Source organism: Chelonoidis abingdonii, chromosome 9 (genome assembly GCF_003597395.2).
Source record: "Chelonoidis abingdonii isolate Lonesome George chromosome 9, CheloAbing_2.0, whole genome shotgun sequence".
NCBI lineage: Eukaryota > Metazoa > Chordata > Testudines > Testudinidae > Chelonoidis > Chelonoidis abingdonii.
In genome coordinates, this window is record NC_133777.1 from 50345330 (window position 1) to 50362234 (window position 16905).

General features: G+C 42.2%; 1 protein-coding gene across 2 annotated transcripts; it reads right to left on the bottom strand.

The window, feature by feature from the left end:
* Positions 1 to 2913: 2913 nt before the first annotated feature.
* Positions 2914 to 16300, bottom strand: FBXO22 (F-box protein 22). Of its 2 annotated transcripts, none has more exons than XM_032763093.2 (7): positions 16131 to 16300; positions 14690 to 14822; positions 12169 to 12256; positions 8582 to 8677; positions 7193 to 7342; positions 6057 to 6222; positions 2914 to 4030 (listed from the first exon to the last, which is right to left on the bottom strand). In XM_032763093.2, exons 1-7 carry the CDS (start codon positions 16193 to 16195, stop codon positions 3604 to 3606), a joined length of 1125 nt encoding a protein of 374 aa, XP_032618984.2. In that variant the 5' UTR covers positions 16196 to 16300; the 3' UTR covers positions 2914 to 3603. The 2 variants fall into 2 exon arrangements, with proteins under 2 accessions (XP_032618984.2, XP_032618983.2); XM_032763092.2 differs by having other exon boundaries at positions 15990 to 16299.
* Positions 16301 to 16905: the final 605 nt, after the last annotated feature.

Here is a 16905-nt window from a genome sequence, read left to right on the forward strand (position 1 = left end):
ATGGTTTTATTTGGGGTTTGGATCCATTGAGAGCTCAGTGTCAGTGCTAGGGACAGGCGCACTTGCTAAGGTTTCAGTTAAGGCTGCAACTATGGGGCATGTGGTTCAGACCCTGGGTCGGTGTTGCAGCAGATTATCTGCTACCACAAGGCAGGGTTCTGAAAGCCCAAACTGCCAGAGAAAACAGGCTCAGAGGTAGTCTCAGCACATCAGGTCACAGTCCCAAGGTGGTTTCTGTGATCGAACCCATCACAAGGGCCTGGTTGAACAGGATCTGTGCACAGCTGATTGCTTTGAGACACTGGTAGTGATTTTAAGTGAGTTTTGAGTGTGGTGGCTAGAGAACAGAACAAAGTAAATTACCAAGCAAGCGAATCTAAGCTGATTACAGATGAAATCTCACCCCCAGAGACGTTCCAATAAGCTTCTTTCACAGACTGGACTCCTTCCTAGTCTGGGTCCAGCAATCACTCACACTCCCATAGTTACGGTCCTTTGTTCCAGTTTTTTCAGGCATCTCTTTGGGGTGGAGAGGCCATCTCTTAAGCCAGCTGAAGAACAAATGGAGGGGCTTCAAAGGCCTTTTCTATTCTCTCTTTTGGGGGCAGAAACCTTTTTGTTCTTCTGTGCTGACCATGACTGGAAGCCAGTCTCTCCTTTCTCCTACGCCTCTTGTCCTCTTCAGCTTGCCAGCTAGCAAGTTCAAAATGCAGGAGACCATTGTGTAGGACTTCACTCCATTTTAAGCAATCCTGGGCAAGTGTCAATGTCAATATTACACTTTTTTAGGTTGTCCTTCAGCAAGTCCTTATAATGCTTTCCCTTGTCCACCCACATTATGGTGCCCTTTTTTCAGCTGAGAGAACAGGACCCATTTTGGCAGGCGATGGTCTGGCATCCAGACATGACCAGTCCAGCAGAATTCCTAATGGATGATCATTGCCGCAATACTGGTGGTCTTTGTCCAGCAATTAGGCAAAGAATGATGGCAATAAAAACTGCAAACATGGTTGAAGGGATGATACATCGCTGTTTGACTCCTGTTTGTACTTTAAAAGGTTCACTCTGGGAGCCAGTGCTGCTCAGAACAGTCGCTTTCATGTTATCATGAAGCAATTTTAGGACATCCAATCTTAGAAAGTACAGTTCAGAGGGCACAGCGATTCACTGTATCAAAGGCTTTAGTTAGATCAACGCTCCAGGCAACATCGCTCTTGGGGTCATAGAGATACGCAAGCCTCTCCACCACTACAAGGTGGTGATCCATGCAGAGGACAAAAATGACACACATACAGACAACAATCATAACCAGCAAATTACAACCTCCTTTGTACAAGTTTTGGTGCAACTATAGGATCTTGGTTGCAACAATGATCTATATGATCACAGTTTGTGTCAATTAATGTCACCGTAGGAATTCGTCTAGTTTTAAAAAACCCGAAGAAACAGGCAATACAAGAGCTCTGCCTAAAGCCCATTGATGTCAATGGAAAGACTCCCATTGAATCAACTGAATTTGAATCATAGCCGCACATTATAAAAACTCTATAATAATTTTAATCATAGAGCAAATGAATACCAAATGCCTGCACTGAAACTCCAGATATCCTCTTCGGAAAAAAAAAAATCCGATCTGCATTGTGTCTGATTAATGAAGAGAATAAAAGCTGCAAGTGCTCAGCAGCTCTTGTGAGCTGAAATACGTGCCCTTTAAAAAGTTCTTATACAAGCTTTCCTTTGGTTATTGCTGAATTATACTGCTGCTGATTCAGCAAGAATTTCAGCATCATTGACCAGGGAGAGGTATATAATTTTATACCATAAAGTGTTTGAAGAAACTTGTGACAAATGTCTGTGGAAGCACAAAGAAGGAGGGGGGGGGAAGTATAAATAGCTGAGGATGAAGAAATACAATATATACCTCCAAAGTTAAGTATGCTCACAGCAAAGCAGTACAGTGTTGAGGCTTTACCAAATGCAGGATGGAAGAAATGCAGAAAGCTGATGTTTTCTGAATGCCAAAGTAACATGGCAGAGAATTAAATGATCTGCTGACTCCTCCCTCAGGACAAAACAAACTAGTCCTGATGTAACTGTGAGCATAAATGTCAGTGACAATTTTTCTCCTGACATGTCATATTGCCAAAAATGTTCAAGGTGTGTACTATTGATAGTTATTTCCAAACAGTTTTCAGAAAAGCAAGCAGTATGTCCTAGAACAAAAAAAGCATCTCTTTCCTACTAAAGATCAAATAACTATAATGGATCAGAATTTTCCTCCCATTTTAGAGTTTCCTGTAAGATTTCCCAATCTACCCTGATGCCAACATACAACATAAGGGATAGGATAGTTGCCTGATTTGGAATTTAGAGACAGCATGAAATACTACCAAAATATTTGAGTTATAATAAAGCTATACTGTGTTTTGTATAAAACTCTGAATGTACACTTCAGTATCTAGTGAAGTTAATATTTTGTCAATTCAGCTGTATTGCTCCGAGTGGGTAATAAAAGCAAAACTGCATTTAAAAACTTACACCCGAACAAGCCTGGGAAAAATTCTCTGTTCATTATAGTAAAAGTGAGAAAAATGCAACAAAGAAAGACCTTTTTGCAAAAACTAATTTATAAAAGAGACATGGGGTGGTCTAGGCTTGGCCCACATTTTAGGGTCAGTAAAAATGTCCAGAACTTTTAAGGAACTTGAGGCCAATGGAAACGTTTCCATTTTTATTTTTAAGCTTCCACAGGATGTTTTTAAATGAATTAAACAGCCCTTTGCAGCATCGACAGCCTCCACAATGCATCATTGTGCTTGTACCGGAGAGTCTAAGAGCAAAGGCGACTGGTACATTTTCACTGTCCAAGCTGAGAAATGTAAAAGTAAAACAGCAGACACAGTAAAGAGCATGTCAGATACTTAAAATTGTTTTAATCCAAGGTGTTCTTGAAGGGACTCAGTTTGTAACCTGATAAGTGTCCCTTTAAATTGGCTTTTTTCTCTAAACATAGAAGACATTGTACCTTTTACATATATTTTGTATTTTATTTAATACACACTTCATGATTATTGCCCAAATATTCTCACTCATTTGACCTAATAAAGAGGTATTATTGCTTGTAGGCAGGGCCCAGTTCTAAATCTGGATGGAATGTACATATCTCTGTTGAGAGAAGACTCAGGTAAAGGTGGAACCGGACACATACATATCAGTAGCTTTTATGTATACTAGAGATCACATCAAAATACTGATGGTTCACTTCTCTATACTGTTGAGCATTTTTACTAGACTACACTGGCATTTGTGCACTCTTCTAGCCTTGAGAGAAAGAAAGAAAAGCTTCCTTCTGTTGTAAAATTTGAACACATGTACATTTACCTGCAGTTCTGACTTTTGCACAGTATTACACAAAATGCAAAGCGTCCCCATACCTACTGCATTAAACACTATCATGACTACATGATTTTACAACAATACAAAAGTGATTACTTTAGATTTTGGAAGGTGCTTTTATAGTATGTATGTACATCATTCCAGATTTTTCAGTTCTCTGGAATGGAAACAACAAAGTAGCTCAGCTGGTGTATTTAAAAAACATGTTTAAACTTGGTTTGCTTTAGTTGAACCAAGATGAATAAGAGTCATAACTGTAGTATAACCATGGAGTAAATCATCCTTTATGTCATTGCATTCTCTCAGTATGAAATTCCCAGTGACTATTCGATCACATCCTATTTCTCCATGTCCAAAAAAGCCAAATAGGGGAACATTAGGGAAAAACTTCCTAAATGCATCTGCTTCAAGATTCCTTTTTGTTTTATAATACTGGTGTCCTCTGCCAACACATGCAAACATGAACCCAATGGTGTGGTGCTCAGGAATGTTTGCTGCTTTAAGACGCTGCATTGCTGCTTCTACAGTCCGTTCATCAATTACATCCTGGTCTAACAAAACTGCAGCACTCTGTAGCTGGGGTCCACTGAAAGCCAATCCAACCACACCATAGGAATCGCCAGCCTCAGTGTTACTGAAAGACAACATGCACCAAATTAGAAAAGATTCCAAAGGAACTGGTCTACATTTCAATACAAAGGCTGCACTAGAACTTTATACAAACTGAACACCCAATATAGACGACAATATTCTAAAAAGATTTTTTCAGTCACCCACAAAAGCAACAAAGATGCTCCAATAAGTCAAGTCAAAGGCAGACACCTCCTATTCACAAGCCAATAGCAAACCTTTCCTATGCCTCAGCAATGGAAAAATGTCCTTCTGGGACATTTGGCATAAACCCACCTTTGAGCACTAATAGTGATTTGATCTGTGGGATCACCAAACCAGGTGCCAGGTTCAGTAGTTTGCAGGGACTCTATCTATTTAGTCCTTGAAATTATATAGGCCTGATACGCTCTGGACAAATTAGTACTCAGAATTCAAGTAACCAAACTGGGCAGCAGGAGGAAGGAGCTAGACAATAAAAGCTCGTGATTGCTGTTGCTTCACCCTTTTTCTTAGTTACCAGAAAATGCTGGCTTTTCTCTTAGCCATAATGGACATATACTGATGTCTGCCCGGGTTGAACCCTTCCCTTGCCAAACATACTATAGCACAGCATTCTCCAACTTGCAATACCTACGCACAATGGGGTTTAAAGAGTACTTAAAGTCAGAACATTGTCTGAGCATCCATTACTATAGCTACTAGGGCTGTCACTTGCAGTTAAAGCCTGCGATTAACTGAAAGTAAAATTAACACGTTAATCGCATACCTATGGGTGGGGTGGGAAGCATCGGTAGCAGGAGCAGCCCTAGCCCGAGGTCCCTGGATGGTGGGGAGGGGAATGGAGCCCAGCACCCCAAACCTCAAGAACGACTGAAGCCCCATGCCCCCAGCTCTGATCCTATATTTGAAAATATAGAAAACCCCCAAAATATTTAAATAGTATTCTAATTTTTTAACAGTTTGTTTAAAACTGTGATTAAGATTAATTTTTTTTAAATCGCTTGACAGACCTAGTAGCTACATATTGAAGCAGCATCTTATTGCTAGCCTCAGTCTCTACAATTTTTCAAAAAAAGTTAGGAATCCCAGGCCACAGAATTTTCAGAAACCCAGGGGATCATCACTGACATCTCAACACCTGACAGGAAGAAATTAAGTACAATGGACCCCCGCTAGAACGTTGGGTTTTGGATCCATGCGCAGTCCCATGTTAACGCAGGGACCGCGTTACCATAGATTCCAATGAAGGTTATTACATTTGGGATCCATGCATGCTCCCGCGCTATAATTGAATTCATGCTATAAAGACACACGTTATAGTGAGGGTCTGCTGTATTTGTTTCACATTACAATGGACAAAAATGGAAGTAATACACTTAAGGAATAATTTAACACACAAATTGGAAGACATGATAGGTGCCAGCCACACACACACTCACACAATGATGAAATCTGAAATGTAAAGCCTTTATAAACTGGCTGGCAAGACTGGCCTTTCTAAGAATGACCAAGCAATTACAGTGTTACTATATAATGCATAATGAGAAAGAAAAGAGCACAAATGCTGAAGATTAAAGCATACAGAAGGCAGAATCGATTTCAAGCAAAGAACTGCCAAACTGGAATAAACTCTCACCAGTAGAGAATCTTCAAAGCAGAAAATGTTGTCTAATTCACCTGAAAGTTGCTCTCTAGAATCCAAGATTTAAAACTACTTTTTGTAACAGGCCACAAAGCAAAGCCATATGACAAAGTCTCCAGCTTTTCCTACTGGAGTACACAGCAGCAGCAGCAGCCCTGTATCATCTTTCACTGTGATTCAAGACATTCCTTAATACTTCATTACTACTATGAAAAACAACACTGGTTAGAAAAAGGAAGTCCTTGGGTATTTTCTCTCCCTGCATAAAAATGATATCACTGTGCTTGGATCGTGCCTTTCACAGATGTCTGACTCAGCCCTATTCACAGAGGTTTCATGCCCAGCGCTGTACCCTGCTATGATTCCACAATGTTTCACCACAAATTAACTTGAAAGAGATACCCACTTCTCAGAGGTCAGTGACGTCAAGCTCTCCACATACCCCCCAGCCAAGATGATACTTTTTTCATTTAAAGGATTGATTATCTGATTAAGAAACCGATCAGCTCCCGGCTTCCAAGAATTGTAGACAAATAGAAGAACCACACGGAGCTCTGGATTATTTTTAAGACCTGGGAATACAAAACAAATAAAATTTTTTTTTTTTTTTTTACCTTTAAGGCAGGGTCTCAGTCTCTGAAATCCAAGCATTTGAATTATTCTCATTATATTTATTTACACCTACTCACAAACACCTTCAGTAATGCTGCCTAGCTCACTGCTGTCGCAGTAATCCTGTGCCCTCAAGTGGTGGGCTAGACAGTTTGCATTTCGAACACACACACAGACACACACTTCTATAGTGCTCAAAGGCTGGCTCTGATAGCAGGAGGACTGTACAAACCCCTTCTAGCTCTCATCGATATTTAGTGTTTGGGGTTTTTCCAGTCACAGATAAGGTACCTGTCAATTCGCAGACGTGAACAAGCTCATAAACACAAACTGGCCAAATTACAATTCACAAGCAAGACATTTTGCTGAGCACCTAGTGTGTTGACTGTACATTACTTTATATTCCCCGGGGGATTCTTGCTCTCTTCTCCACACCGCTGCTCCTCACCATGGCATACAATTTGGGGACTACAGATGTTAAAGTATGAAAAAAAATCACCCTGAGCCCTGGTTTAAAAAAACCCAAACAATCTGAAATACTTCCAGTTGCACAGTCCTGATTATTGTGTGATGACTGTTCAATAATGTAGGAGGCTACCCAAAGAGAATGACTGTAGCCAGGATTGCAACATCCCCACTCATGCACTGAGCTGGAACAACAGGACTGCTCAAATTTAACTGAAGAGATCCAAGATCACCTCTCAAGATTACACTTTGTACTTTAGTACCCTGCTGGGGGGACAAAGTTAACAATCACTGGCAGCCTTGCATTTATATGGCGATCCAGGCTTCAAGGGAACCTGTGCCCACCCACCCAGCCAGGAGGCAACTCGAGTTTTGCAGTCACAAATACAACTCACTTCACACAGAGCCCCTACAAAACCGAGGCTACAGCATACAAAATATTTGATATAAAATTAAATAACTTGCCTGCTTCAGTCAATTTGCTTTCATCAAAGACTTTAAAAAAGTGGAAGGTATGGATTTTCACACCATCAATTTTAGGGAACAATAAAGCAAAGCCAGCTTCACCGTCTTCGATTTCTTTAGGTCGATTGCTGCTTGAGCCCATTGGAGTAACTGATAAAGAAGTGTAATGTGAATATCTTGTTTATTTTGATAAAAATACTTTTGCCCACGTAATGACATACATAAGGGAAACTGGGTAAAAAATTAGGATGCAGGTGCTTTTGAAAATATTACCTCTCGTCAAATTGAAAGCTAGTCAAATTAAAAACAAAGTCTCATTTGGTACAGCTGACCGCTGCAAATTTCTGTAGGTTTACAACCACGTGTTCATACTTTTAAAATGTGAAGACTCATTCAAACTGGGGAAAATATATACAAAGAGTCAAATGCACAAGTAAACTAAAAATAAAGGAAAATTCCCTCAATTCTTTCAGTGATAGCCATTGCATGTCCCTTGTAACACAGAAAGTGAAAAAAAAAAAAATGAAGTGCCATTTTTAAATCCATGGTGTTTCTTTAAATTTTGAACAAACAGATCCAGGGAAGTTTGGCCAAGTTATCTGGATCAATGAGTTTATTAGAGATAGACTCCTCAAATATGGAAGATTTTCTTAACATACACCTAGGGGACTGGTCAGAAACATGACCCCAACCAAAAAATATAATGTGTGCTTCATGCCATCCTCTGCCTAGGAGACAGAGTACAGCCTATGACCTCTCTGCTTAGTCACCTCTTATTTTGTAGCTGCAGTCATATCAAAGATTAAGAAATGTGAATACTGTACAACTCGTTTGGACACAAATTATCACTTGGATCTTAAAATAATAAAAACACCATAATAATTGGCTGTGGAAGCTAATATGATCACAACTGGGACAGAGTTTATAGTGCTTTCCGAAGTTTTTGTCTGAAATCCCAGAAATCATGTCAGAGTTGGTCAAGTCTGCTATACCATTGACCTTTATATTTGACTGCTGAGCAGGTTTCTCCAGAAGAAATTCCATAATAGCCATCAGCTGATACTGAGGCCTTTGATCCTTGTTCAAATATCTAGCACACCCAATTTTTTCCAAAGTCAATCTTTTCTAGGCAAACTGAAAAAACACGAGTTTAAGAATTTTCAAGTCACATCATATAACTAAGCAGCACTGTCATGAATTCTTTAAACTGTGGTAGACATTGAGCAATTTGGAATTAGTAGACAATGAGATACTAGTACAGTCTACATACAAATCTGTAGGACTGTGCCTCAATTTGAGAGCATTTGGGAGTCTAATAAATAGTAGTCTGAAAAAGTTAACCATTTGAACTATACCTTGAAATCAGATTGTTATATCTCTTCCTCTTACCTACAATTCCAGGAGCGACCAGTCCCAAAACTTGGCATCGTTTTGGCAACAGCTTTTCTAGTGCAATTGCTGTTTCTTTACTATTTCTTTTCCTTGCTGCAACAAAAGAGGAAAAACTAAGGCACAGAAAGGTTAAAGGTTGCAAATTCATATGAAATAGAATTGACTTTGCATATGGATTAAAACAAATCAAATCAACCATCAAATCAATGCAATCAAACAATGCAGCTCATTGGCCACCTCATTCAGCACATGACAAATCCTATACAGCTAATGTATGTAACAGAACTATAGTACACAGAATATGGAGAATTAAAGATCCTGAATAAGATGAGGTGAAAAATGAGTTCTAGTACACCCTGATGTATAATTCTTATTAGGACTGTCAAGCCATTAAAAAAAATCAACCATGATTAATTGCGCTGTTAAACAATAATATAATATTATTTATTTAAATATTTTGAGGTGTTTTCTACATTTTCAAATACAGTAACTCTTCACTTAATGTGGTCCCAGTTAATGATGTTACGTTGATGATCAATTAGAGAACATGCTTGTTTAAAGCTGCACAATGCTCTCTTATAAAATCATTTGGCAGCCGCCTGCTTTGTCCACTGTTTGCAGAAAAAGCAGCCTGTTGGAGCTAGCTGGTGGGGGCTTGGAACCAAGGTGGGCCACAGCTCCTCACCCCCCCAATCAGTTCCCCGCTCCCTTAAGTTCCCTGTGCAGCAGCCACCCAGCAGGCTATCAATTGCCAGGCAGTTCAGGTGTCCCTCCCTGCACTGCCATAAGCTCCTGGGACCCTCCTGCTTGCTGTGTGGGACGGAGAGCTGTGTGTGGGAAAGATGAGTGCTAATGTCAGGGTGTATCTCTCCCTGCTCCCCCGTTCCTTTACCCCATCTCCACAGATCAGTGGTAGGGACACGACAGGGCTCAGGACTAGGATGCAGGGAGCTTGCTGGCAGCAGCTGCTGTCTCAACTTGCTGATCAAGTGAAAACGGCAATGTACTTAGAGTGGGGTCAGTTTACTTAAGGGGGCAACACACGTCTCTCTCTCTCTCATATACACAGGGTATATGTTTCTGTCTCTCTCTGCCATGCTGTCTCCCCTTCCTCCATTCGTGCTGCCTTGCAGAGTGTGAGGCTACATTAACAATGTGTTAACCTTTGAGGGCTCAGTCGAGTGCAAGTTCATCATTTAGAAGTAAGGCATTCCCTAGGAAATATCCCACCCTCTGACTTTACCACCTCAACCAAGTTTCACAATCATCATTGCTTTGAACAGCATTAAATTGTTTGTTTAAAACTTACAAACTTAGGCAAAAAAAATTTCCCTGGAACCTAACCTCCATATTTACATTAATTCTTATAGGGAAATTGCATTTGCTTAACATCATTTCACTTAAAATAGTATTTTTCAGGAACATAACTACAAGGTTAAGCAAGGAGTTACTATATATTGATTTTAATTACAACAGAGTACAAAGTGTACAGTGCTCACTTTATATTTATTCTTTATTACAAATATTCGCACTGTAAAGAACAAAAGAAATAGTATTTTTCAATTCACCTAATACAAGTACTGTAGTGCAATCTCTATCATGAAAGTTGAACTTACAAATGTAGAATTATATACAAACCCCCGCCCGCATTCAAAACAAAACAATGTAAAACTTTACAGCCTACAAGTCCACTCAGTCCTACTTCTTTGTTCAGCCAATCACTCAGACAAATAAGTTTGTTTACATTTGCAGAAGATAATACTGCTCACTTATTTACAATGTCACTTGAAAGTGTGAACAGGCATTTACATGGCACTGTTGTAGTTGGCATCACAAGATATTTACATGCCATATGTGCTAAAGATTCACGTGTCCCTTGATGCTTCTACCACCACTCCAGAGGACATATATGATAACTATCCAAAGCAATGCAGATGATTGCATGTTCATTTTCCTCATCTGAGTCAGATGCCACCAGCAGAAGGTTGATTTTTTGTTGGTGGTGGTGGTTTGGGTTCTGTAGTTTCCACATCAGACTGTTGCTCTTTTAAGACTTCTGAAAGCATGCTCCACACCTCGCCCTCTCAGATTTTGGAAGGCACTTCAGATTCTTAAATCTTGGGTTGAGTGCTATAGCTATCTTTAGAAATTTCACACACTTGTTCTCACTTTCAGATGATGTAATTAAGAAGTGGACGGCACTACACAAATTTGTTTCTCTTAGTGACTGGCTGAACAAGAAGTAGGACTGAGTGGACTTGCAGGCTCTAAAGTTTTACATCGTTTTGTTTTTGAATGCAGTTATGTAAAACAAAAAAATCTACATTTGTAAGTTGCACTTTCATGATACAGAGATTGCACTACAGTACTTGTATGAGGTGAATTGAAAAATACTATTCATTTTGTTTAATCATTTTTACAGTGCAAATATTTGTAATAAAAATAATATAAAGTGAGCACTGTACACTTTGTATTCTGCATTATAATTAAAATAATATATGTGAAAATGTAGAAAAAGAGCCAAAAATATTTAATAAATTTAGGTATTCTATTGTTTAACAGTGCAATTACTCGAGATTAACTTTTTTGAGTTAATCGCGTGAATTAACTGTGATTAATCAACAGCCTTAATTATTATATGAACCTATATAGATAGGGCCCTACCAAATTCAAGGTCCATTTTGGTAAATTTCACAATCATAGGATTTCAAAATTTTAAATTTCACCATTTCAGATATTTAAATCCAAAATATCATGGTGTTTTAGCCACGGTGGTCCCGACCCAAAAGGGTATTGTGGAGGGAAGTTGCAAGGCTACTGCAGTGGGAATGCAATATTGCCACCCTTATTTCTGCACCGCTTCTGATGGCAGGGCAAATTTCACAACTGGGCTCCCAGCCAGCAGCCACAGAGCTTCCGGCAGCCAGTGGAGGTTCCCAGAGGTGGGTCTGACCCACCCTCATGAGTGTAACATGCAGGGGAAGAGGAAGTCCCATCCATTTTCAGTCCAGCTGGACTAGCAGCTGGAGCCTGGCGCAATGCAGAATTGCCTGGCTGGTGCACCCCCAGCCCGGCCCCTCTCCAGGTCCAGCACTTGTGGGTGTGTCTGGGAGGGGAAGAGAAGAGGATACGGAACCAAAGTGCCTTGGGCATTTGCCCGCCCTGACTCCCTGCAAAAAATGACAAAACCTGCCCCCCAATATACCATACTGCCCTCACTTCTGTGCTGCTGCTGGTGATGGTGCTGCCTTCAGAGCTGCGCTCTCCAGCAGCTGCTGCTCTACACTCTCCAGCCGCGCAGCTCTGATGGCAGCACAGAAGTAAGGGTGGCAATTCTGACACCCTCCTACAATACCATATTTCATGGTCCGCAACATGTTTTTTTGTCGCTGTGAATTTGGTAGGGCCCTATATATAGAATTGCCTACATTTACATGGCTCACATCTCTTGATGCAAACACAAGATGACGATGCCCTCTTGACAATATCACATTACCGGATTGTTTTCCTTTAAGCATCCTACTCCATTACAGTTGTACATAACAAGGTTCTCTTAAAAAAGTATATATAGGATTTATACATACCCCTCTTTTGTCTGTGACACTCTTCATACCCAATGAAAGTCCCTGCATCTGCTATGTAGAGCACTATTCGTGGCAGCACATGCACATTCTGTAAAGTACAAAAAAGATAAATGACGAACACAGTATAAGAAAAGCAGACTCTACTACCTAATTCCAGGCTGCCACACCTTTGTCCCACAAAGAAAATCAAAATGAACTAGAGGCAAGAGAGGGAGATTCCTGGAAGTCAGCGATAGGAACGATCTGGGTATGACAAGCATGGGTACATCTCCTAGTGCCTTTTATCAAAGAACCTCAGTGCACTTTACCGACATTAATTCTGTAACTGGCCAAACAGCTGTCAGGTGGGAACAACTTTGTCACTACTGATATAGCCCACATTTGTGGCCCTAAAGACAGAGCACTCCACGTCCAGTTGTAAATCCCTAGCGCCATCCAGTTACCACTTCAAGAGCTGATTTATATAAACAATAAATCTGTCCAACTGTAGTGATTTGAACACCTGTGTTTCTAGAGAAATATTCTATTTAAATATTCACTGATGTTTGGAACTAGAAATACTTTACTCTTTTGATATTCGGTGGTCCATGTTCTCTGAAGTTTGTATCAGTAGTAGTGAATGTCATCTGCTTCAGCTTCGCTCATTTTAAAGTGCTGTAAACCACGCATTGATCATTCTCCAGTGTATATTTAAGTAAGATGTTAGAACTTTTAAAAATTGTAGATGAAAAATGATGGCTTATATTCTCCAGAATGCTGAAAAAATGGGACCCCAGACTTGTCACAGATAACTTACTACCTGCCACTGTTTCCTAGTCGGCACTGCTGTCTGCCTGGTTAGACTAAGTTGCTTAAAATTCTCTCAAATTAAGGATCAGTGTCAACATAAGAATATATTTTAAAATGAACTTTCCTTACCATGCTATCACGATCACCTTAAATTACTAATACTCAAATGAAAATTTACAATCCAGTTTAAAAACTGGAGTCTTGCCTATTACAGCCTGGCCCAGTCCCACTCTCTGAATAGACAACAGTCTGGAGTGAGTGGACCTAACCCACTGCATCCAATGTGTGTTTAACCCCGTTGGGTCTCAGCAGTGACTAGTCAGTGTTTGTAGCTGTATGTCTATCAGGCACACTCCCAAGAGCAGACCCCATGTCTGGCATGCTTTTGGGTAGTGGGACCCTGCATTCCAGCTGCCTGGACTTGGGAATCAGTGCCACAGCCTTCCTGAACTCCCAATTGCTTAGACAAGTTACCTCCAGAATTCACCTGGCTTGGGAGCTCTGGCTGCTAGCTAAACTACTCTGGGACAATGTGGCAGAGAAACAAAGAACACAGGCTCAGCAAAGGAACTTCTTAACTATAGATATTTTTCTCTTAAAATGCATTAGCGAGTTAAAGAACACAAAAACTAACAAAATCCTGACCACAGCCCCCCTGCTCTAAGTCTGATCTCTCCCATTCTGAGTGTCTTGGCTTTGGACAGTGTCCTTAGGCATGGCAGCCTTTCTTGCCCTCTTTAGTTTGGTCTTTTTACCTGTGCCAGTGGACTACCCCCACCCTCGCTTAGCGAAGCACCCCTCTTTTAAAACAGTGTCTGCTTCCTTTGGTCCACGTGCTTCAGCTGGTGAAGTCCTTCCTCCCCCCAAATTTAAAGTCAATGGTCCTACCAATAGAACCCCGCCATCTTCCAGGGGGAAGAGTCATTCAATGTTGATTGTGACAGCAATCAAGGGCAGCTTTCCCCGCTCCCGCAGATGCTCTAATCCACACAAGAACTTGCAAGACAACATTAAGGTCACACTTCAAAATGAAGGTTACAATACAAAGCATAGCTCTTGAAATACAATGGGGATCACAAAACAAAATGGGTTTCTCTGACTTCAATCGGTAAAGGGGTCAAGACCAGAAAAAATGAATTGAAATATGTCTGATTTGTATGACCAAACCAAGCTTTGTAATGTCTTTTTAGTGAAAGAGTCAGACAAACCATGAAACTGCATAATGTGATACTTAAGGCCAAACGGCTGAACATTCCATAACCATAAAACAGCTGCATAAGGACATAAAAACATGAGAGTGGTCATACTGGATCAAACCAAAGGTCCATCTAGCCCAGTATCCTGTCTTTCAACAGCTGCCAATGCCAAGTGCCCCAGAGGAAATGAACAGAATAGGTAATCAAGTGGGCGACAGAGACTGGATCACTTAATGATTACCTGTTCTGTTCATTCCCTCTGGGGCACTTGGCATTAGCCACGATCAAAGACAGGATTCTGGGCTAGACGGACCTTTGGTCTGATGCAGTGTGGCCGCTCTTATGTTATATCCTTATACAGCTGTGTATAGATATGAATTGAAACTTAAAATGTGCACTACAACAGTATGGAAGAATTGACTTTAGAAAAATGTATCACCACAGACTCACAAGTATGCATGTGGATTATATCATAGTAGTTATAAATTCATATTGGAATGGCCAATGTATGCATTTAACAGTAGTATTTTACCTACCTCAAGTTCTTCGGCTAATGCACGGACCAGTGAATGACTATCAGATGGGCCAGGCTCAAGTGCAGAGACCCACGCTATGCTCTGCTGTGTTCTCAGTAATCTACGGGCACATTCTCTCCATAACCGGCAAACACTAAAATACAAAAATTTACTACAATATACAAAAAGAAATTTTAGCAGCTGTCATTCGACCTTCAGGTATTTTTAAAATTTTTGACTTGGAAGTATCTATCCCACATTCTTATGAGAAACTCTTGCACTTAAAAAAAAAAAACACCAAAATTTAAATCAAAAAGTGTAAATTGTTGATTGGTTTTCTAACATCTATTAAAGAACAAACTGAATGCATTATTTGTATGGGTTCTGTTTTAAGATTTGTTTCTGAATTTCAAAAAATGCCAGCAATTTTGATAATGAATTGCCCTGTTCAGTACCAGTCACAATAAATTAAGCAAATAATGTGTCAGGGGCAGCTGATCAAAAGAGCAAACTGAACAATTCATTCCCAGATCCTCTCTACAGCACAAATATATAAATCAGCAAAACAAAATACTGTCAGAGTAGGAGAAAGTAACCTTGTTTTATGCTGCTAGGGCTCCTTTGATCTGAGGAGCTCAAAATACTTTGTTAACATTTACAAACGTGGCAAGCACTATCACGAGCTTCTCCCAGAGCTGGGCAGCTGCGTGGGACAGCAACAGAAAACTAGATAAGCAACAGCCCCGGTGTGGCAGCACCGCAGGCTCTGTCGCTGCTTGGCTGACGTAAAGAGCGCGGTTTTAAGCCGCTCTGAGGGCGGGGCTGACTTCACGAGAGGCTGGGAAACGTGGCTGTTCCCGCAACGCATCCCCTGCCCACCTCCCTGCAGAAGCAGCGAGGCCTGATCAGCCCGGAGCAGGGCCAAGTCCAGCCCTTGCTTCCTCTTACACACTGTTCTCGGGACTGGGGCCTGTGCGCCGGCTTCACGTCACCCCGGCCACGGGCCCAGCCGTTCCCCCGCCGGCGCGGGAAGTGACTCGCTCGCGTCACAGGCCCGGGCACGCGCTCCTGGGAGCGGATCGTGCTTTTGCATCCCAAATTGTCCTCGGGCTCCCGCTGCGCACAGGGGAGGAACAACCAGGGCCCGGCTCCGGGGGAGAGTGAGGGCCTGGGCTCAGGCAGGAGAGCGGGGCCCAGCCAGTTCTCAGGGGGACACCGGGGCTGTCTGAGGGAAGGAGCTGGGAGGCGAGGGTTCAGCCCGCGGCGGCAGACCCCAACTCCCCCGGTGCGGATCGAGGAGAAGCCCGGGGCCGGTCCTCACCAAGCCGCCCGCAGCAACGCTTTGGTGGGCAGGAAGCTCAGGATCCGCTCTACCACCTCAGCCAGGTTACTCAGTACGTAGGCCCCCTTGCCGTCCGACTCCATGGCAACCGCCACCCACGCCTCTGTTCCCGGCACCTGCCTCGCGCACCAAGAGGCGGGCTGGGAGCCGGAAGCCTTGGCAGCGGCGCATTTTGAGTACGTCATCCGCACGGCGCCCACTTCCGGTCTCCGCCTCCAGAGCACGTGACTAGCCACAAAACGCTTCCCTGCTGTGGGAATGAGGTATACACCGACCGGGCGGCTAACGGCTGCGAAGTGACCACGTGACATCACGACAGCCGGTGGAGCCGTGACTTCCGGTTCTTGGCGATGGGGATTGGGGCATGTGTGACTGGTGTAGCCTGCAGAGCCCTGGCTTCGGTTCCCTGCTCAGCTATGGCCTTCGTGTCTGACTTGGGGCAAGTCTCGTAGCGTCGCTGTGACTTCTGCCCAGTTGTACTCTAGGGACAGGGGCTGAGGAGAAATACCTTAAAGGTTGTGGTGTGGTTTGTTGTTAACGCTGCCGGGGATCGGGGAGGGAGAGACAGCGATGCCTGTGCCTGGGGCCGGGTGGAGGCAGTTTAAGAATTGGGGTAGTGGGGGGGGAAGGGATGCCGCAGCCCACAAAAGGCAAACAGGCTTCGAAAGCGTGCAGTGCCTCATGCCTGGATGCCCTCCCTTTACATACTGCCCAAGCATTGCACGAGGAAAGGAGAATCAGCTATGGGTCAGACCATTGGCATAACAAGAGTCCAGCCTAAAAGCTGCGTTAACTGGGCCTTGAACAAGTGGATTGATGTATGAAAGTAAAAGCTACACATTTTCCTCTGCTCCTCAAAAAAAAAAAACACACACACACAAAAACCGGAAAACAA

Excerpts from the sequence above, each read along its gene's own strand:
- FBXO22 (XM_032763092.2), bottom strand. The coding sequence starts at position 16,195 with ATGACGTACTCAAAATGCGCCGCTGCCAAGGCTTCCGGCTCCCAGCCC. Across the intron at positions 14,823-15,989 it reads GCGTTGCTGCGGGCGGCTTG|TGTTTGCCGGTTATGGAGAG; the intron begins GTGAGGACCGGC and ends TTTGTATTTTAG. Across the intron at positions 8,678-12,168 it reads GTGTCACAGACAAAAGAGGG|CAAGGAAAAGAAATAGTAAA; the intron begins GTATGTATAAAT and ends CTTTTGTTGCAG.